At 39.6% G+C, this 22505-nt stretch overlaps 2 protein-coding genes across 5 annotated transcripts; both read right to left on the reverse strand.

The window, feature by feature from the left end:
• Positions 1–809: 809 nt before the first annotated feature.
• Positions 810–7537, reverse strand: atf7b (activating transcription factor 7b). Of its 3 annotated transcripts, none has more exons than XM_056394281.1 (12): positions 7434–7537; positions 6312–6373; positions 5956–6052; positions 5684–5811; positions 5397–5534; positions 5049–5200; positions 4558–4654; positions 4323–4442; positions 3990–4139; positions 3165–3353; positions 2944–3049; positions 810–2797 (listed from the first exon to the last, which is right to left on the reverse strand). In XM_056394281.1, exons 1-12 carry the CDS (start codon positions 7438–7440, stop codon positions 2562–2564), a joined length of 1482 nt encoding a protein of 493 aa, XP_056250256.1. In that variant the 5' UTR covers positions 7441–7537; the 3' UTR covers positions 810–2561. The 3 variants fall into 3 exon arrangements, with proteins under 3 accessions (XP_056250256.1, XP_056250264.1, XP_056250272.1); XM_056394289.1 differs by having other exon boundaries at positions 5409–5534; positions 7434–7536; XM_056394297.1 differs by having other exon boundaries at positions 2655–2822; positions 7434–7536.
• Positions 7538–9181: 1644 nt separating this feature from the next.
• On the reverse strand, positions 9182–21744 carry larp4ab (La ribonucleoprotein 4Ab). Of its 2 annotated transcripts, XM_056394269.1 has the most exons (15): positions 20993–21744; positions 18756–18894; positions 18156–18402; positions 17530–17666; positions 16966–17069; positions 16750–16860; positions 16355–16408; positions 15304–15516; positions 14948–15048; positions 13868–14104; positions 13512–13563; positions 13122–13286; positions 12883–13013; positions 12622–12799; positions 9182–12020 (listed from the first exon to the last, which is right to left on the reverse strand). In XM_056394269.1, exons 1-15 carry the CDS (start codon positions 20993–20995, stop codon positions 11643–11645), a joined length of 2250 nt encoding a protein of 749 aa, XP_056250244.1. In that variant the 5' UTR covers positions 20996–21744; the 3' UTR covers positions 9182–11642. The 2 variants fall into 2 exon arrangements, with proteins under 2 accessions (XP_056250244.1, XP_056250236.1); XM_056394261.1 differs by lacking the exon at positions 20993–21744 and having other exon boundaries at positions 18756–18900.
• Positions 21745–22505: the final 761 nt, after the last annotated feature.

Consider the following 22505-nt stretch of genomic DNA (forward strand, 5'->3'; position numbering starts at 1 on the left):
TATATATATATATATATATATATAATAAACACAAATGTATATGTATATATATATGTATATATATATATATAATAAACACAAATGTATATGTATATATATATGTATATATATATGTATATATTTAGTTTAGGCCTACATACATTTGTCTGTTGATGGTCCACGTTTTATATTTTTTACAAAATAATGTACTCATGTTTGTGTTATCCAAAACAAGCAAGGAGTTATAGCATTTATATCATCTACCTGCAGAGAAAATATAGCATTATAACAAACTTAGCAGCAGTTTCCTATTTGTTCATCCAGTAAATATGAAACAACATTCATTTGGAGTCCTGTTTCTGGTAATGTAATGCTCTGTGTTTGGTCTCCACCAGCTCCTGTGAGAAATACCTGCCTCTTTAGCTGTTTAACACTCCTCTATATTCACCAGCCAGTCTCTTAACTTTGTCTATTATCGTGTATGGAAGTGTACAGTAAGTCTTTAGAGCTTTTTTGCACATCTGTCTGCTGCAGCCCGAAAAGATGAGATATATGATACAAGAGAAAAACGAAAAACTAGTTAAAAGGTCATTAGAGCTGAGGGGAACCGCAGTCAGGTGTTAATACTCTGTGGGTTTCACACTATGATCAAGTCCTACTACATACAAGTAGTCACATGATCCATTGTTAATACAAAAATATAGATTGTAGCTGTGTTAAGGAGTTCTGAAATACATAATAAGATCACTGGGTATTCATTTTTCAGCTCTGTGACTGAAATATAATGGTAACACAAGAGAGGCACAAACCGGGGCTTGGTGGAAACATGCTGATGACCGTTTCTTTTTCATTAATTTATTTTATTATTTGCCCGAGACAACTTATTCATTAGTTGAGACTATACACAAGTTATTTTTCCCATCCTGAGGCCTGAGTATTTGACAAACACCGCCCATACAGATATCTTCAAGACATATTTTTCATGTGGTTCAACTCTGTTAAACGCATAAAAGACATCTATGTTCTTAAACAAAATACAGGAACATATTATCACACGATGGAAAAAAAAGCCTAACATGCCCACAGAGAAAAATAAACATCTTGAAACAATGACATGTTATAAAAAAAAAACAATACAGTGATAAGGGGAAAAGCAATATGATCCTCTTGGAAGTACAATGCGGTATAAAACAATCTGCATTTCAAAACTTTGAATTCAAAAGAAGCACCTTGCACAAGTATGAAGTCTACTTCATGATAAAAGACGGCTTTTCAAATGTTGGAAAGCACCCAGGTCTAGGACATCTGTAGTTCCCTACAGATGTGCACTTGTCACCAATCTCATTCATTCAAGAATACTCATCTTCACATTTTCTCTGCTCACCTCGAAACTTTAGCTTTCAACTTAAATAGACCAAACCTCTCTTGGTGGCTGGGCTACACGCGTCAGCTAAATACAAGAACATTGATATTTAATAGAAAAATATATTGCACTACTCTTTCCTCAACTGAAATGCCAGGATAAATGATTTAAAATCTATTAGGTTTGATTATCATTTAAGGGCCTTCTAAAGCTAACCATTTCAAGGACTGAGGATGGAATTCTTACATAACAAGGACAATTTTTGCATCAATAATTTGATGTAAATAAACAGAAGTAAAGCAGATCAATAACCAGTGATAGTACGATGAAGCACATACAAACAGTGGTATTCCTCATCCTCGAATAATCCATGCAGCCTGTAGGGTTTGATACATACACGATTAATGTAATGGCACCCATTCCAAATGGGTTTTAAACTAATGCTACAAACATCAGGCAGACATTCACAGGGTAAACTGTGTACACATCTATAATTTGGTTTGTTATGCACTTGGCTGACTAAACCATTGTGGTATTTAAGGAGAATTAACTGAAAAGGGAAACAGGCGGAAAACTAACAGACAAGGTGAAAAATAAACAAAAAAAGAGCAATAGAAATATTTTCCAGGCTGCCTTTTACTGCAATCAGCCCGCCACTCTCTCACTGTACTTTCACTGTACTTTCACTGCATCAGCAAAACATGTGAATGCCCAGTATCAGGCACAAAAATCTTTTCTTACATGAACAATACAAGACATCTTACAGTAAAATTGTCAGCCTGGGAAGCAACCAACCTCATCACAGCCAGCGTGTGGGACAGAATTGGCCTGAAGCTGCATTTTTAAGTGAAACGAAAATAAAATGATGATTTTCACGTAGAGATTTTTCATTCATACATTTCATCCCAATCTCAAACCCTTTTCAACTGTCATAACTGAACAAGAAATTACCCCAAACCCTGCAGAGTGAGTGTCCGACGTGTTATTCATATTTACATACATAGAAAGACAAAGTTTCTCTGAACAGGGAGCCTGCTGGGGGTGGAGGGCTGACGGAGGCACTGTGCCGTGTCTTTGTGTGATTATCATTGGCTGTGAGGGGAGGAGAGTATCTTAGTCTGGGGTGAGAGGGGAGGGCAGATCCCTCTTTTGAAACATTTTGCACCAGTCCGGCCTCCAAATGCCACTCGAGTTCATTCTGGCTACGTGCGTCAGCACATCATCTTGGAGCTGACTGTGACTGCGTCGCCATGACAACCCCTCCCGGCTGGCCCGATCCCATGCCGGCCAGGACCGACATAGCAACAGCCTCTGCAGCGCGGACGCTCAGCCCGTTGATGGTGGCCCCTGGGCTGGGGGCCGAGGCAGGCGGTGACGGCCCGTGTTGGATAACTGCTGCCGGGGAGCTGATGGGTTCAGTAGAAGTATCCCTGGAGGTTTCCTCTCCTCCTGCAGCTATAGACAGAGAGAAACATTCACCCTTAGAGAGGTGAGCGAGTAAAAAGAACACATTAGATGGATGTGATGATAGATGGATCCTGAAAAAATAAGTGATAACGTGGTGGAAGCTCGTTGGCCAGTTTGTGACCTTAAATGGTTACCTAAGAAAGCTGCCTTCTTCTGCATAACAGTGACTGGGCAGTCTTTGTGGGCCAAAAGGAGCTGCTTCAGCTGTGCCACCTCATTCCTTAGTAGGGTTACTTCATTCTGATTGCAACACAACACATACGACACACAAATCATTCCCAACATGTCCCTTCTTGTCTAATCTGTGAGCATGTTTAAATATTTGGTGTACACCCTGGAAACACTGAAGACTCACCGTTAGGGAGACATTCATGTTGGCAAGATCCTCTGCCTTCTTCTCCAAAGAGTTAACCCACAGCTTTCGTTTCTGCCTGCAGCGGGAGGCAGCCGCTCGGTTTCTCTCGAGAAAGCGCTGCCTCCTCTCGTCAGGATCCATCTCTGAAGCTCGCCGCCGCCGGCCCCCTGTTGGCTGGGCAGGCGACACCTGTGGAATGAAGAGGGGGGGGGGGGCGAAAGTGATCACATCTATGTTATGTTCCTGTCCTGAGTGTGGGATGGGTTGTTGAATTACAGAAATGTCTTATCACAAGGAGGAAGATTTTCTTAAAAGGCATAAACATGTAACATGACAATTAAGTATGTGATTTAGTATGTAGTAAACATCAATAAAGTCTTGACTATACAGTTTGGCACAAGAGATTTTGGAATTAGTTCAGTAGTGCTATATGTCATTCATGTGAAATGGGCTACTATGAACAAATGTGATGAACATGTAACAATTGCATAAGGCACACATTACATTAATGTAATGTCAAAAGTCCAAATGCATCACATTAGCACATTTGTTGCTTGATACCATTAAAACTTCTGTGTGGAAACTACATCTGTAACAAAGACTCATAAACAACCCAAGTGAATCATAAAATGTAACTTTACAAGGGCTGGTTTTACCTGTGCAAATAATTACTTTTAATTATTTGAGAGAAATTTTGGTTGTAGCATTTCTATAGGGACCCATGTTATTGTAAACATTCATCTCAAAAGGTTTCCCATACAATGTGGGCATTTAGGTGTGTTCCTAGGTATGATTGTATTGAAGCTCATACAGCATGTGTATTACCTGTGGTTGAGCAGGTGATGGTGCATCAGAGTTCTGAGTGGGCTGGTGGCTCTGTTCCTGCCGCTGTGGGACAGCAGGAATGGATCCTGCCCCCCCACCAGCCCCATCTTGTGCTCCTGAAGCCTGATGAGTTAGAGCTGCCTTCAGTCGCTACAAAAACACACAGGCAGCCGTCCATGTAGGTCAATTAATGTTAAGCTCACAAAAAAACTGTTAAGTTTTCATGAAATATAACAACATAATTTAAGTGTAAAAGCAATTTTACATGTGATACACATTGTTGTTCAGAGCGTGCAGCCGACATTAAGATGCGCAAAAGACTGATCATCTCACCATCTTGGTTTCAGAATGCAGACTATACCCAGAGGGGGAGGATGAACCACTGCTTGCGCCACCAAGTGGAGGTCCTGGTATCCCAGGGATGTTAGGCACTGTGTTCACTGTCCTCGCGAGCTGCACATTCCAACAAATAGAGAAAAAAAGAGAGGAACAGAGGAGATATGGTAAAGTACAAAAAAAATTGTGCAAATATCATTTGTTATATTTTTGAGTTTTCAAAATTACTTACAGATATAACTGAGGTCATCTGCACAGGACTGGGGAGGAGAGGTACAGTCTGCCCATTAGGGAAGTGCCTCACCAATGGATAAGAACTTGTTGGGGAGCTGTTGATAAAACCAGATACTTGTAAACTGTTGCTCCTCCATTCTGCACCCATTGACAAAATTCAGACTGAGGACCAGGTAGACAAATATTTTCTTCTGAACACAGGAGGCTCTCAAAGTGCTACATGTGCCTAGCCTCACACGTCCCAGCGACATGGTAGTTAGACCATCCTCAGCTTCTGTAATGTGAAAAATTTCTGAGGGGACATGAAATATGTGAGCAAAGTATAATTTCGAGAGGGACTGGATTTGAGCCTTCAGAGGTAGGTGTGGATGCTGCCCTTTGGTACACTTTCCATGACATTACTTCAGTTTTAAGGCATTTTGCAAATACCGCCCCAGGCCAACGAACATATAGAAATGCAAATAACAACAGGAACACACTGCATTTTACCCTAGCTGTCTGTTGGAGGGTGGAGCTTGCGTGATGACAGATGTTGGAGATGGTAGAGTTGGGTGTAGTGAGTCATTACTCAGGTGAAGTGGAAGAGAACCTGGACGCACAATGGTTGGAGTGGGGGCAGAGGTGGGTTTTGTGAGAATCTCCTGTTGACACACCAAACAATAACATTTATTTTCAATTGACACTCCAATGGCAAATTTATTTTGTCTTCAGGATCAGATATTTTGATTAATCTCTACGACTGATTTTTTTCTTGTGCATACGATGATATGAATTTCAGGTCATTCAGTAAACCAGTGTGCCGGCCACATAAAAGCAGTTTGCGGCAATGCCTTATACCTTGACTCTCACCCTTGAGTCTCCGCTATTGTCTGACATGCTGGAGGATGAATCTGGACTTCCGGGAGGGGAAGAATCCACTTGTAAAGGACCCTCATCCTCATCTTTTACTTCAGATGGTGTTTGTGAAGGTGCAGCCTTAGAGGCAGAGAGCAGACAACAGAAGATCAATAAAGACTTTCAGATAGTCTAAAAAAATAATAAAACCATGATATAATTTTTTCTTTATAACTTGAGTAAAAACAGAGTGCCAATTATTCAACATGTACACTCATCCTTAATCTCACCGGGTGTTTTGTCCTGTGCTCATCTTCCTGTGCTTTGCAAAACTCCTGTTCAAAGGAACTGGCCAGCTCATTAAAAAGCCCAACCTCCTCACAGTTCTTCAGGAAACGTGTGGGTGTGGGGGTCTGGTCTGCAAAAAAGAAAGGGAAAAAAAGAGCATACACTATGTTAGTCAAGAGAGTTAGTGGACAGAAATAACAGACCATAACAGACAGCAGAATAGCATATCAGTACAGACAACAACAAACATAATTGAAAATGGTAATGTCATTACCTGCAATGATAACAGAGTCTGTTCTGGCGGGACCAAATTTTAATGTCATTTCATGCTTGTGTTTGTGGACTGACAGGTGGTCTTCATTGGTGAATCTCTGCAAACAATAACACAGCAGATAATAAAAATATAGTTGTGTCATATTAATATAAAGGATATAAAGTGTGTCACCAGTGTGTGTACTGTGTCGCTGACAAATCTGATTTGAGATGAATAATAGCACCTGCAGAAGGTCCACAGTGAGGTCAGACAATATAACATCAGTCTTACTTGCCTGATCATTATCCTCTACATTGCCATTTGTACACTACTTTAATCGTTAAGTTGATTCTAAATAATATATTGAGAAATCATACCTGCCCACATCCAGGGGCAGTGCATACAAAAGGTCGATCGTCCCCCATCTCAGATAAATGTTCTGCAAAAGAGAGCAAAAAGGGAGCAAATTGTTATCTACCTCATTCATTAATGCATGGAGGCTATCAAACAGCTGACAACCCCAAGTTACAATATATTATCAAACTGGTTGATTGCTGATGAATGTTTGAATGGTGAAACTACGTGATTAATCTATACCAGCTTTAGAGCATTGACAACGTTAATCTAGAAGCAAGTGGCTGACCACTTGCTTTCATGTAACTGTGTCTTGCTAATGTAGTAACCTGCAGCATCGGTCTACCTGACATGCACCTGTTGAGAACTACAATCTGTGTTTACGCCATTAAATGCATGAGCTCACTGGACACCAAAAACATGAGCACATAAATCGTACTGACAACTCATCAGGAGGTAAACAGGCCGACAATCTTCGGCCTGTTTGAAGCATTTGCTTTAGGCTCTGTCGAGGATCATCGGGGACTAGCGTTCAACGATGAAGCACAGAGCCAGAGCAAGCTATCACACAATCTGCCCTCCAGTGTCATTAAGTCAGTGGCGTTAGCTGGCGATCACTGTCGAGGTCGATCGGCTATGTGGCTAGCTAGGTGGCTTAGGTTACGGACTTAAGGATAGGTTAACCTAAAGTGCCGATTCTTTGGCTAGTCCGGACTTTATGAGAGATGGGCCTCAAGCTAGCATAACCTTATCGCTAGCCACGCCAAAACATTTTGTTTCCTTAATCTGACAGCAGTGTCATTATAACGAACGTGGAGGCTAACGTACTGTAAACTAATTACGGATAACGGACGGTCTGATACGTCTCGCAAAGCGATTTTTTTTGTGTATCTGCCAGTCACAACACAACTAGCTAAGCTAATGCTAACTGCTAATCGAAGCTTCGTTAGCTTACCTTGTGGGTTCACACTAACAGGTCCGCCAAGTTAGCAGCTAAACGTTAGCTCGCTAATGCTAAAGAAGCTGTGCTCGTAAACGTAGCTACGGTTGTATCATAAATCACATGCTTAATGAATATTGACTGTACATAATTTTGCGAAACATCAAACTTTGCGTTAGGTGATCCGAAAAGCGCACTAACTCACCCGACATTAATGCAGCCTCTACACTCCCCCCTCCCTGCTCCGGACAGCGCCGCTGTGCTGCTGCTGCCTGCCCGTTGTTGACACTCTGACACTTCCATAAGTCAAACACCGCGAGAACTGCAAGTTGGCAGAGTATTACGTAACAGGAACGACAACATGATGTAGAGTCCAGATCCTTTTTTTCCTCAAATATTTTATTATTCAAAACATTTTTAATATCATCTTATTAAAAGTATTAAACAATCAATCAAAACTTCAAGATACATAGTACAGAGGATATGGGCAATACATACAAAATAAAAATAAAATAAAATAAGATGCAACACATGAAAGGACAATGAAATAAAAACATTCTACGTATTTAAAGGTATTATGCAGAGTCCAGTTCATGGATGATCCACATGCTGGAGGGATGATATATTTTTGTAGGCCAATCCGGAAGTTAGCATCATCACAAAGAGCTCATGGCATTTTTCAATTGGCTTTTGGATTGTTGCAGAAAATAAGCTCTGTGACAAAACGCGCTTTATGATACTTCCATATTTTGCTCAGCAACATGATCTTCACAATTTAACACCACTTTTATTATTTTTGAAGCGTAAATACAATCGCCACAGATAAAAAGCTAACGTTAGGCTATAAATTAACTACACCACAATCACATGACTTCAACATCACCATCAAGCTTCGTACTTGCAGTTTGATTTAGGAAATTATGTTACTGTCCCATCATCTCATTGTTTTTGGTCTTACCTATTTGGTGATATACAGTGGGGAAAGCATGGAAAATGCGTGTTAAGTACTGTATTCATAACAAATGTAATGTATGTATTTCAAGAAATTGCATAGAATTTATTCAGTTAAACATGTGAAAGATACAAACTGGAAATTGATTATAAGTGTGATTTTGGTGGTCTAGAAAAAGAGAGTATTTCCCATCTATTTTTCAGTGTTGTTCCAGATTGATGTAGCCCACCCTCTAAAAAAATAAACTAAAATTGAATATTGACATAGTTGTTTGATGAAGTGCTGTATTTTTGTCAAGATAAGATTGAAAACATGTTGTATATAATACAACTTTTTATTATTTTTGGAAAATTCCATATTCATAAGACAAAATGGTCAAGAACCAAGCCAAATTTCCTGCACTTTATTAATGAATTAAAAAAAATACAGCACAATTTTATCTGATGTTGAAAAATGATATGCTGCATATAACACAAACAATTGCTTTGTAACATGTAAATTGTGATTTTTTTTAATTTTTTTGCTTGTCATTGTCTTTTCTGTTATTGTTTTATCATCTATGTGTGTGTTTGTACCTTTGTGTATGAACTTGTGTACAATAATGTAATGTACACAAGTTCGTCTAAGTTTGATTAACGGATTTGGCACGCTTGCCTCTTCTACAAAGGCATTTGATCTTAGAAAGTTACCGTTAGGTGGCAGTAGTGTAAGTAGGACTAATGCAACATCGTGGCTGCCAACTGCCGTAAAACATGAAAGAAGAAGTAACAGCAATGAACCTCCATTGCAAGAGCACGAGTATAAACCACAGAAGGCTTGATGGTGGGTAGATCAGTTTTAATGTTCGGCGTGATGACGTTTAATGTCGCGGCAGGTTCCATATAAATATCTGTCAACAACTCTGCCCATGTGTGTCAGTTATGCTAGGAATATAGAGGAAAATCTACAGATCACATCTCTGAAGTGTGTGCTGAACATAAGACTGAAATATAAGACAGGAATGTTTAAAAATAAATCTTTATTTTCATACATCAGGCTCAGTAATAAAATATTCACTTGATAAACCAGTGTGTACTTGGCTGAAAATTGCAATACCATGTTTGATTGTGACATTTATAAGCAGGATTCTGATATAAGACTGACATTGCATTGACAAGCTAACATAATTGAAACTTTATCATACACACCTAGCAATGGACAAACAAGCATGCACATACACATTTAGCTCCACTCCTGCCAACTGCAGCTACAATAAACTGAGATTTACATTGGACAGGATCTAGTGTCTCCAAGTGTCATAAACTGACCATGTTGGATTTTGATAACCAACTAAACCAGCCTTGATCAGTGTAACTGATGTGCTCAAAATTCTCGCACTTTTTATATCGAAATGAAACACTGTTAAGGCACTGGAGGTTTGCTTTGAGATAATAGTTCCATGAAGTCTGAACCAGAAGCAATCTCTCTCTCTCTCTCTCCTACCCAAGTTTACATTGTCAGTCACACACTCACACACACGGAGGAGACAGCTGAACTACTGATTACAAAAAAGAACAAAAACAACATACTGTACACTGCAGTAAATTCTCTATAAGCAGACGACTCTAATCACTTATCTAAGGCAAATTTTTTTATTCCCCTATACCTGAAAATCTTTAATACTTAACTGTCAATCATCTTTTGTTCTTTTCCATTTGCAACACCACAGACTATTCAGATGGAATGAAAACACATATAGTATAAGTTCAGCATTTCTGTGCAACATCTTTCCATTTGTTACTTCTGTAATGATCGAAAGCCTTGAGATCAAAGCATAATGCATTTCCATTCACACCACTGCAAGTATGTTCTGCTCATTGTTGACCCATGAGCCCTGACTGTATAGCTCAGCAATTCAACTCAGCTGTCAATAACCAAGCATATTTTCTCAGATAAGTCTACACAACAATTTCCAAATGTTATAAAGATACAGGATAACATGAAAAGAAAAACATTAAAATTAGATAGAAAATGAAACTTCTTCTACAGCAGGAAAACAAATACATTAACAAGGCAGATCAAAAATAACCCTGTATACACACAAACACACACACACACACACACACACAAACACACTCAAGAAAGCTAATACATAGACATTTACAAAATGAAGCTCAAATGTGGTTATACATCAACAGACTACATTCATCTGAAGCCATCAAAACAGATGATGCAGGCAATGTAACCAAATCAAGAGGAGACACTGGCCACAGCATCAACCATCAAAAAGCTACTTCAAATCAAGGTGACAAATTTCTATTGGAAAAAAAAAAAAAAAAGGGTCCAACAGACCATTATGTTTTGACAGTTCACATGCAGATGTTAGTCACAGATGACTCTTGAACATCTATCATCTAAAAATTTAACCGAAACTGCAAAATACAGAACTATCCATTCATTATGTTACCATGATTAGCAGGTCTGGAACAGGTAAGCTGTGCACCATAGGTTATCATGGTGAACTAGTTTACTGCATCAATTTTTAACTGGTCCCAGTTAAGAGTGTTTGAGAAAAGCAAGGACTGAAACCAAAGTTGCCATCTGATAAAACATGGAGACCGTCTTACTGCTCCTGCTTACATGGAATAATCCTAAGAAACTCATACACGGATTTACACAAGAGCTAACTCACTGATTCAATCATGCAAAAATGACATAGGCAAATCTTCTCAAGATATACTATAGTGCTTATTTCAAATGTTAGCAGTAGTGATCTAATATCTGTATCACTGACAACTACTGCACAAAACATTCAAGGCCTATAATCATTACATGACGCAATGTTTTGAATCAATGTAATTTAGTATTTCACCAGGATTATTTATAGAGCAAGATTTCACAATCATGAGAATTTCTTCAAACACTGCTACTCATCAAAATTTAAACCCTCTGTAGTGAATCACACACCCCACTGTTTCTATTATTCTGTCGTGGACGCAACATCCTCCATTTCATAAATAATTATACTGTATATTCAAAGCAAATTTGATGAAAAGCTTAAGAGGAATCACATGCAAACAATAACCACTCAGACAGAAATCAGATATGCCTTATTGTCATTTTGCATTTAGACAAAGCGTACTAAATGTTAGAACACCATATATTTTAAAGGATACTATATCACTCGTTCTTGCTCTCAAACACACACACGCACAAGGTTTAGCCTGTTTATGGTGATATTACTTTAAGTATGTTTTATCACCCCAAGAATCTGCATTTCTGTCAGTAGACTATATGCATTTCCCTAAAAGGAATATCTACTTAAGAGTCTTCAAATAATTTCAGGTCTCCAACAATGCTTAGAGATTCTTTGACAGTCTGTCAAATGAAATATATTCATCTCTCTATTTACATATATTATATATTTACATATATATTTGTTTTATTTCTGTTTTAGTTAATGTTTAAAAGATTTTTCTTTAGTTACTTTGGTGACCTTGGGGGAATGTTCTGTTCCTTGCCACTGCGTCTGGCGCCCCGCTGTGGAGAAAACTGTTTGCCAGCATTCAGGCCTCTCTGATGCTCCCGAATCTTTAGCCCTGCACCTCCAACTCTGGCTTGGCCATTCGCCCCTCTGAAGGAGCGTAATGGTTGACGAGGTGGCCTGCTGTCTCCAGCTTTCTCCGATTTGTCTGTTGTGCGCCTGGAGTTAGGCAAAGGTTCTTCAACCCTGTTGACCTTGAGCTCTTGCAGGGGCTGGCTAGCTGAGGGGGCAGGAGGGGAGGGAGAGGGCGGCTGTGCTGGTGGCGGGTCCTTGGCCATCTTCTGGCACACCTCTGCATAGCTGAGCTTTCTTGGCCCCTGGTAAGAGAAAAATGGATGAGAAATTTAAAACAAAATCACCAAATAAATAATAAATAAAATAAAATAAATAAAATCATAAAATAAACGTTCAAGAAGGACAAGTTGGACAAACACAAATGTGATGCCCACTTGAAAACCCAAACGATCCAAAATATCGAAATACCCTGTAAATACTCCACCATTAACAGACTGACCACAAAGATCAATGGCAAATAAGTGGATTAAACTTCATTGGTAATTTAGCAGGAAATTAGCAGAGAAGTTTCTATATGTTGGCCCTGTTTGCCTCTAAGACACAACTAGAATCCATTTAAACTTTTGTGAATCCAAGCTAACTACAGCTCTCATTATACATTATCCAAATAGCAACAAGCTACAAACTTTTCAGTCACTGGTTAAACCCACAGGAAATGTATATATGATACTTAGATTTGATATTCTTTCAATTTCATAAAAGTATTATTTTGATACTAATGTGGTTCCATATAACCGGTGACAACACATAAAAGCGCAGACTATGGTGGGCTTAAAATGACTTCATTAAGCTTATGCTGCAGAGAGCTAATGCAGTATTCAGGATGAGGAAAGCAGGCCTTACTAGATCTGATGTTGGAGTTGGGGGAGATGGAGAAGGTGCTTCTGTGGAGACAGACTGGCTGCAGGTGGAGGGGGCATGTTCTGGTGCTGCTGCAGAAACAGCCTGTGTTGACGAGGACCTTGTTTCTTCTGGAATGGTATGTTCAGCTTTATCCTCTTCTTTTACTGAAGGAGAAACACTGAATAGACAAAGTAAAAGATGTAATTTTTCACGTGTATGTCCTTGTGATTCACAGACATTTTATTAGTTCTTAAACTGTACCTTGAGGTGGGTGCCACCGTTTGTGGTGTCACAGGAGTAGGTTTAGCAGCAAGGGCCACAGAATCTGGTACGCTCACAGGATCTTCTGAGATGGTTGTGTTTCGGGTCTCAGTAACTTCTTGGCTCACAGACTGAAATAATTGAAAATTCAAAATATAATGTGCATGTATACAACTGTAACTTAAATGCTGCTTTCAAGAATCTCAAGAGTAGAACATTTTAAAGAGGGCAAGACTTACCTTGTTGGTCACCTTTAGGCCACGTACAACATCAGAGAGGCGCATCTCTGGCGTGGTTTCTCCCCGCGTACTGACCACAGATCCCGGTAAAGGAGGAAAATTGGAAGCTGCCAGGTCAAACTTCGGTGGAGGTGATACCTTGGCCTCCATCAAAGGGATAGGACGCTGCAAATTTTTATTTTTAGTTCAGTAAAAGTCAAGCTTAAGATAAGAAAAGATCCTGAACGCAACTTGGAGCCTGCCACATAACATTTAATTAACAGACAACTTTTTTGATAAGGAGGTACCCTCAGGACTTCAGGTCTACAATAACATATACACAAAATGTAAAACACATTGTTTTGTGGGGAACCACATTTAATTTAAGGAAACAAAAGGAAATATGCTAACCATGGTATGTTCATCTTCTCTTTTCCTCCTCATGCCTCTGTGGCCACCTCTCCTACAATAAAGACAGATCATTTTCATTACATTTATAAATAAGTTACATTTACATGTAAAAACACCACCACAAAGAAAGCAAGTGAACCGACTCTGAAAGCCACTAACATCAGTTTGATTCTTTAGCCATTTTCACTAACTGTGTAAAGTCTACACAATATAGGTGAAAAAAATGTGACAGGAAAGAAAAAACACAAAAATATTCATAGTGAGCACAAACTTGCTTCAATATGCATAAGCCGGTGACGTCTTGGTTCTAAAACTTCATTTCTATAGTGTTAATAAGCAGGATATTATTAACTCACCTGCCCCGTCCACCCCCACTCAGATCTCCACTGGATATAGTGGCCTGTAGAGAAGCTTCTTTAAGACTGGAGGGCAAAGAGACTGGCTCTGAAGTGGTCCCACTTGGTGTCCCTGATATCTGGAGGTGGTGTGGAGTCAAAGGACCACACAGGCCATCCATCAGGGCCCCCAGAGCCAAAGAAGAAGGAGAATGAGGGGGCACGTCAGCTGGCCTGTGGTGACCCTTCACGTGGTTTCTGAACATACACAAAGGACACACAGTTCTTAAAGGTCAACTCTACCATAAAAGAGCACATTTTGATATTTTAGGATTGTGCAAGTTTCAATTACTCAAACAATAAGGGAGGGTGTACACATTAAGATGGGGGGTGCTAAACAGGGGTTTCTCCCAAAAAGTTGCTAGGCAAAGCTGCTGGACAGGCTGTTATACACCAGCGGAAACCATAGTTAAAGCTTGCAGTAGTTTGATCAGAATGTCGTTTTTTCTGCTTATAATAGAATTACGGCCTCGCGGTTGAGTCCAAGTGAATGTTTGTGCCAGGAAGAAATTCCCTCATTATGTTCGATAATGGGGTGGACAGACGGACAACCTGAAAACATAATGCCTCTGGCCCTGGCTGTTGCCAAGCTGAACTCGGCTGTTGTAACCTGTGACTGTATACATTTTGTTCCTAAATGTAATGCATCAACTCTGTGTATATTTTCTTTAAAGAATTTCCTTTTTTGGATGGAAAATAATTTGCAGACATATTTCTTTCAAACATGTGGCCCAAATTTAAACAAATGCTGACATTTAAAGTACAATTTGAACACCTCAAAAGGTAATAATGACATCAATTTTTAGAAGCCTTTAACTTCACCAGCTGTTTATGTGCTAAATATAATGGCAAGAGCATTTGTGGTTTAAGTGAGAAATCACAGCCTGTCATATAAGTACATGTCTTTCTGTGATAAAGGTATATGCTGTGAGAGAAGGAGGCAAATGAATATCTTCATAGACTGAACATTTGCTTCAAATGCTATATACATTTGATCAAAGAAAAAGTTACGCAAGTTATGTCAACATGACTTGCACTTACCGGTTCCTGCTCATGGGTCGATGGGTGTTGGAGCTTGAGTTTGCTTTGTAGTTCCCAGCGCTGCTGTATCCATTCATGAAGCCACCATTAGGGAATGGTGCCTAGATATCAAAACAGCAGTAGGACATCCAATAACACAATGTTATCCAGAAAAAATCTCTAATACTATAAACAATACAACTTCATATGGACAGAACTGTCCAGACGTGAGCTAGCAGACTTTAACATTAATTACTGTTATGACGACCTAAATACATTTCAATTATGACAGTGTTGAATCTGTTTAGCCTCTGGAAAAATCATAAATCTTGTGTATTTACATGATTCTAAGCAATATTGTAACTCCAGATACTCACCAGTGGTGTTTCAAAGTAAGGCATGACTGAAGGGTTCCAGGAGGGAGACACCACAGGATAAACTGGGTACTGCTGCTGAGGGCTGTACATCTGTTGCATGTAGACAGGGGAGCCATACTGGGCCTGTGGTTGGGCATGCTGACTGTACACACTTGAGTCCACACTGCGGAAGCCATTCTTACCAAAGAATGTGTTAATGGCCTTAATGCGGGCCTGTGAGGGAGGGAAGAGGAAGCACAGGAGTGAGTTAGGTATGTTTGTTATGGTTAAAGATGTGATGCCTCCACTGCACCTGTGACAATGTACACTGTAGCTCTGTATACTGTCCATTAGTCCCCTCAGATCTCATAATCTCACGGTCATTAGGCCATAAAACACTGCTCTGCCTAGGGGAAAGGGGGTAGGGAGAGGGAGATGGGGGGGAAAGGGAAAGTGAAGGAGGATGAGGGAGAGTGGAGACAAATAGTAGAAGCAGCAGCAGAGATACAGTAGATTTATAGAGAGCTACAGATGAAGAAGTTCCTCCCAGCCAGTCGCAGTGCATATGGGTCCTTCCAAGCGCGATACTGATCATCACTGGGGTTTAGACAGGACCGTTAATATGTCATGGCCTCATTTGTTTTATCAGGGAAAAAAAATATAGGGCACACAAGGTCAAATCAAAATCCAGCTGAAAAAGGATACATTAGATACCTGAAATAAAAAAGGTAAATGTCATGTTGTGATAAGAGGGGCAATCAAACTGTCTGGAGATATGGGAGTACAACAGTTCTGAAAAACAAGGAGCAGAGACCACCGGATTTCCTCCTTGCTTATTACGTCCCAGTACACACAAATCCCAAGGTCACCCCTCAGGCCACGGCTTAGCCAAACAGGCTAGCCTAGAGAATGGTGACGTAACAGCTGACAACACAACTAGTCTTGTGTAACACATGGCCTCCATACTAGTGTCTAAATTAAAAACATTAATAAGCAGTAATCGAGCTTGATATAAAAACTTCATATACTGAATTAAGTCAATTACATAATGCATTTCATCGACAGAACTCACCATGATTGGTTTTCCCTGGAACATCTTCACTTCTTCTCTTAAGTATCTGTAAGCCTGAGGACAAAAAGAAATGACCCAAACATTCACAACAACGTAAAATCTGCATTGTTCACTTTTAAATCTAGTGAGTAAAAACTTTCCTTCCCTCACTCCCAGAACACCTGTTTAATGTTCAGTGCTTTATAAATGTAAACATGACATTTGAACATAAGATGAAGCTTCAATAATAAATCACAGAATTTTTCAATTGCATCTACTCTTAAAAGACTACATTTAACAAAGTGAAAAAAAACATTTTAAATCACATTTGGTTTAAAAGAATAATGGAAACAGAGCAACAGTCACAACTAATGAATACCAAGATAAACGGTGTAGTTACTAATCATGAGACGTACCTGTTGTGCATCCATATCTGACTGAAATGTTATGTACCAGTTGCTGTTGTGTGCAAACTCAGCACATAACACTTTTGGACAGTTTTCACTCTTAAAAAGAGCCTCCACCTCCTGAAAAAGACATGCAAAGCACATTTTATGCAGTTCTGCCTTTCTGATCATAGAGTAAGCAAACACAATCATGTGGCAGCATCTCATTTGTAGGATTTACTGTACCTCAACTGGTGTAGTCTCTGGCACCTCTCTCAGAATAATGATACAGCGACTGTGATTTGGCCGGACCTTCTCTCCAGTTTCATCAACTTGCACCATGGGAGAGGCTACAACAAAGACACAACCATAAATATTAGTGTTTTCACCATCTTGAAGTAACTTTAGAGCCCCTCATAGAACTAGTGTGCTGTTGGGGAATATGCCTCTTATGTCTGGAGTTTCTTAATAACTATAAAATACTGAGTGTGAGTGGAAATTCTACAAATGCTTTCTGTTGATCAGTTTACTAGGTTAAACAATAGACTCATATAGCATATGCTCAGCTTTTTTGGTTTTAAATAATTGCAAAATGATGCTTTCAGTTTTTTATGCTGTTGGTGAAGGTGGTCATATATATCAGCTGCGACAGCTCCATAACTCCATAATTAACAACTGCGGGAGAGCCAATACTTAAGACATGCATTGTTCACACAAACCCCATTCCATGTATTTAATAAAAAATGTTAAGTAGTAAGTTAATAAATTTAACATTTATCTCAAATACAGGAAAAACAGCGGCAAAAGTACCTCGCAGTACATCCAGAATGAGGTCCATGTCAGTGGTGAGGGCTTTGATGTCCTCCATGCAAGCAATGGTCCAGATCGGAACAAACTGATCACTGTCCATCTGGGATATCAGGTACAGGTCCTTGGAGAGGTTCTCCCTGAAAACACCCAAAACGTAAGTCTAGAAAAAGAATAACTCAAAATGTCTTTGCTTTGTGCTTGTACTACCAGTACTGCCACAAATTAATTATTTTGAAGACCCCCATTTCATAACATTAGAACTCTGATGGAAAACAAGATCAAGCATCAACCTTTCTATACATCATTCATGAATTGCTTCAGGCTATTCCATTTAAATTCATTGGCCTCCCACCATACAAGGTAATAATCAATGCAATTAGTGTGGGGATGTACTGATTCATTTGGTGCATTAATTAAAAATTCTGCCAATTTGACACAAACATTAGTATCTTATTGTAAGATAATGTTCAAAATACAAATAGCTATAGCCAAGGCAGAAAAGTTTAAGAATCCATGGTTTAGACAATTTTTTGTTTGCATTCCAAGTCTAAATGAAACTTGTAAGACCAGGAATTAACAGTGGAAAGAATTACATTTTGTGGGATAAATAAAAACAATTTTTTCACCTAGAGAAGCAGAACTCAAGCTGTTTCTTCAAAGATTCTCTTAGGCTCTCCTCCGACATTGGTTGATCCTTAGAAACATCATCATCTGTGGCTGATTTGCTTTGTGGGTCAAAGACAAGATACCCCAAGTCAGGGTGGTTGATGCCATTCACAATGCCCTCTGTGGGTACAGGGGCATAGTCAGCAGCACTGTCAGGATATTCAGTGTTCTGTCCTTTACACCCTGCAGACGGAACGTCTGAGTAACCTAAGATAGAGAAGGCAAGCAGTAACAAAATGGTTGTGAAATAACTGTCATGTTTAGACAATGACACGTAACAATCTAAAGAAGCGTTGTCATGCTTTGTATTTACTGTGTAACCCTGAGGACATACAATACTCCCATATGCCATGTCTATCTGTAATTATGGTGGTAAGGTTTAAGAAACACTTTCCATGTTTATATGTGTCACACACGGTCTATTACCACACTTTGGTGCTGTACTAGTGCAGGAGAGACAGGGGTTTGGGTTATACTAATGACAAATTTATGTGAGGAGAAGATGGAGATAAACTAAGTTAGAAAATATTCTCTGAAGACATAACTAAATAAACTCATACCGTTGGTCATCTCAGTGGGAGGAGGGTAGGTCTGCAGCCAAGGAGAATCCTCTGTCCCTTCTGGGTTGTCATTCTGGTGGACAGGGACCTCCTGCCACACTTTAGCATTGGGATTCAGACCTGCTCCCTTTGTAGTAACCTGCATGATTACAAGAATATACTGTGAGTTATATAAAATAGCTTCAGGTTCACACCTGACACTATATATTACAGGAAACAATAGTGTAGTTAGAACAGGAGGTAGTGTATTGATCATTACCAGCTGCGACAATATGGCAGGTATTGTTTTCACCCTTTGAGTTTGTGTGTGTGTCACAAAATGTGTCCCTGAAGACACCCACTGTAGCCATTGTACCCGTGTTTAGCAGGAACTAAAACAGAGTCGTTTTGTAGATTTCTGTCTGTGGACACATTTTGTTACCTCAATAGTGTCACAACCATAAAAGATGCACTCACAAAACTTCACAGATGTGTAGTTGAAATCAAAATGAAGGCCATATTCAAAGATGGATGTCATTTGACCAGGGGGGCTGGAAGTAGGGGGGTTGGAAGAAGGGAAAGCCACCCCCCCCTTTATGCCCGTAGCCCACATTTGTTTCAATTCACAAATCACTGTATTCCAGTTTCAACCATTTCCATGAGCCAAGTAGACAGTCTACTGGAATGAGGGATAAGAATATGGATTAAACATGATAATGCTTTAAGATATGGATTATCATGTGTACAGAGTTGTGTTGTTTGAAATAACCAAGTGTTGTAGCGTGTCAAATACTATAAGGCAATCAGAGCAATTTAGCAGAAGCTTCTGCACACTACAAATGATCAAAGACAAAAGACTGGAAGTGTAGAAGTCCAGTCTTCAAACAAGATAACTTGATTAGCATCAGTGACTCATAAATTTGAAAAAGGCAATTGAAACAATGATAATAATAATAGAATGCCTTAGTTTGCCCTTAACATTTGCTAATCTAGATAATAAACATTTACTTGCTTTGTTAAACCAGAAAGGAACTCAGGATAAAATTACAAAGTAATGAATAAGTTATGAAAGCAGTTTTTACATGTTGCAAACATGCTACTACATAGTATTATAATCACAAAATAACAGTATCAACCCCCCCTCCCCAAAACGGTTGCAATGCCTTGCCTCGCCTTTTCTCTTTCTCCCTCTCTCTAACACACACGCATCAACTCAATGAGTTTTCATTGGCTTCCTTATCACTCATACCCCGCCTCTCAAACGATCACATGTAACCATACATGGCGCAGGTTTGCCTGTGCGTTTCAGCACGACTTGAACAATACATTTTGACTTGTCATCCATTGCGGTGTCTCGAGTGTGCTTCTGTCACTAATGCAAAACTAGAAAATGGCTCCAAGCCTCTAAAGCATTCTGTCCAACCTGTCCGCGATCCAAATCTGGTTTCAATCCAGCGGCCCAGGGCTTAAAATGAAGCAAAGCAGCGTTACGTGAGGGTCAGGAAGAAAGAGCACATGGCGCCGACGTGCCCATGCAACTTAAAACATGCGACGCTATTTGAAACGCTATCATTTCTCTATGGATGTGAATGAATTGAGCTGGTTCTAGACACACCACATTTGTGGTTAAATAATTATGAAATCACCCCCGCACTCATGTTCTTTCAAAGTTAACGTCTGCGCGGCGCAGTGCCATGACCTTTATCACAGAACCCTTTGATGGCTATTTAGCTGGATTGTGTAACAGCTAACATTTAACACTAATCACGTGTAGTAGTTGCTACACATGCAAAGCAAAGAGAATTATTTTATGCATTTAATGCAACTTGTTAAGGAGCGAGATGTCAGAATTTTCCCCAATTCAACATGTTCTTAAACACGTGTTAGAAGGGTATGTTTGTTTGATGGTTGTCTAGCCGTCTACCATATGGTAACTAGCGACACCATAAATACTCGCTTTTAGCTAACTAGCTTAAGTTTACTAGCAGATCAGTGAGAACCGGCCTTAGTTTACACTGCTATCCTTAGCCAATTTGTTTGACAGGTTGACAGTAACACGTGATTAACTGGTCATGTAAATAAATAAAAGTCGTAGTTCGGGGCATGGACGCTAACTAACACTGGCTGCAGTGTAAAGTTACTGCTACAGAGTAGAGCACTTTAGTCGGGCTTCAACCAGCACGAGTCAAATCGGAGAAAGGACGCAAACAGGTTGTCGCATGTTAGCTAGCGTGCCAGCGTCGAGGCCCAAAACTCACCATGCTGCTTTGATCCTCGCCTTCTTACGATGTCTTCTTCGGTTCCAAGGAATTTAATTGCCCTGTTGAATTTACTCTCCTGCGACGATTTAAAAATGATTGGCTGTACTTATTTTACAGTGGGCCGTCGTTGCTTTCTCCGCTTAACTACCGTCTCCCCGGCAACTGGTAACGTTACTTACGCGACCGAACGTCTTCCAGTCCAAACGGTGTGTTTGCGCGAACCTCAACTTTAATAGCTTGTTACTTTTAACACAAACTGTTTTTTTTCAGGAAAAATCAGATCCCATTTTACGAAATATGTTCATCTACTTAATTCCTCGTCGCACAGGTCAGCTTTGAGGCACCGCTCAACCAGCATGTGACAGCTGCGTCCTCTGTCTGCCACAGTCCGTCCCAACAGGCTGCACTCCGCCTCCACCTCTGCCTCCCCGGCAACAGCAACGCTAACACCGCAGCGTAGCAACCGCTGAGTGTGACCTCTGTGTGGGGACAGTGCGGCTGGAGGAGTGGAGTCCATGCACTTGTGAGACCCGCCTTGAGATAACGACATAACACACGGAGCCATTTGGTAACCAGATACATCTAGCATTCCAAACACACTCAGTAATCAGTGGATTACAGTAGTGGAAGAAATAGCCATTACTTGAGTGAAAGTACTAATACCACACTGTAAGTAATTCATTACCAGCAAATATCTTGCATTGAAAATGTCACTAATAATAAAAGAAAATGCTATTAAAGTATAAAAGTAAACTCTATGCAGAAAAACTGCCCCTGTGACTGTTTTGCTAAATCATATCCCTGGATTATCATTTCTGATGCATTAATGTGTAAATTGAATTTTGTTGTTGTAGTAGGATAAGGTAAAGCACATTTTAAATTATTTACACAAGGCCTCAGCTGATGATTGTTTTCTTGATTGATTGGTTGGTAAAAATTGTGGGAATCAGTTACCTTAAGTAAAGTGACACCTTCATAATGCTTGATTTGTCCAACCAATAGTTCCAACCATAATAAAAAGCAAAATTAAATAAAAGGGAAGGAAGCACAGCCTCACGTGAGAAGCTGGAGTCATGAAATGTTTGGGTTTCTTTTTACTTAAACTACAATCAGAATAGTTATCAATTATTATATAAACTCTTCAAATGTTTTGTTTGCAAAATATTAATTTGTGAACTAGTAACTAAAGTTAACAAATAAATGTAGAGAGGAAAAAGTACAATATTTTCCTCTGAATTTAAGTGGAGTATAAGTATAAAATAACATGGAAAGAAAATACTCAAGTGAAGTACAAGGACATCGAAATCATACTTAAAAAATTGTACCAAACTTGTGTGAATAGTTACATTCCACCACTGCTGCCTACATTGTTAGGAAACACTCAGATCTCCTAAGCTGAGTGGGAAGGACATGCTGAAACTTTCTTTTAACTTTCTATTCAAGAAGTTTGAAGAAATACTAGGGTGAGGTTTGAAATTGGCATATATCAATATCTCCTCAGTGTCACAAC

The sequence above is a fragment of the Seriola aureovittata genome, chromosome 2, assembly GCF_021018895.1.
Source record: "Seriola aureovittata isolate HTS-2021-v1 ecotype China chromosome 2, ASM2101889v1, whole genome shotgun sequence".
Taxonomy (NCBI): domain Eukaryota; kingdom Metazoa; phylum Chordata; class Actinopteri; order Carangiformes; family Carangidae; genus Seriola; species Seriola aureovittata.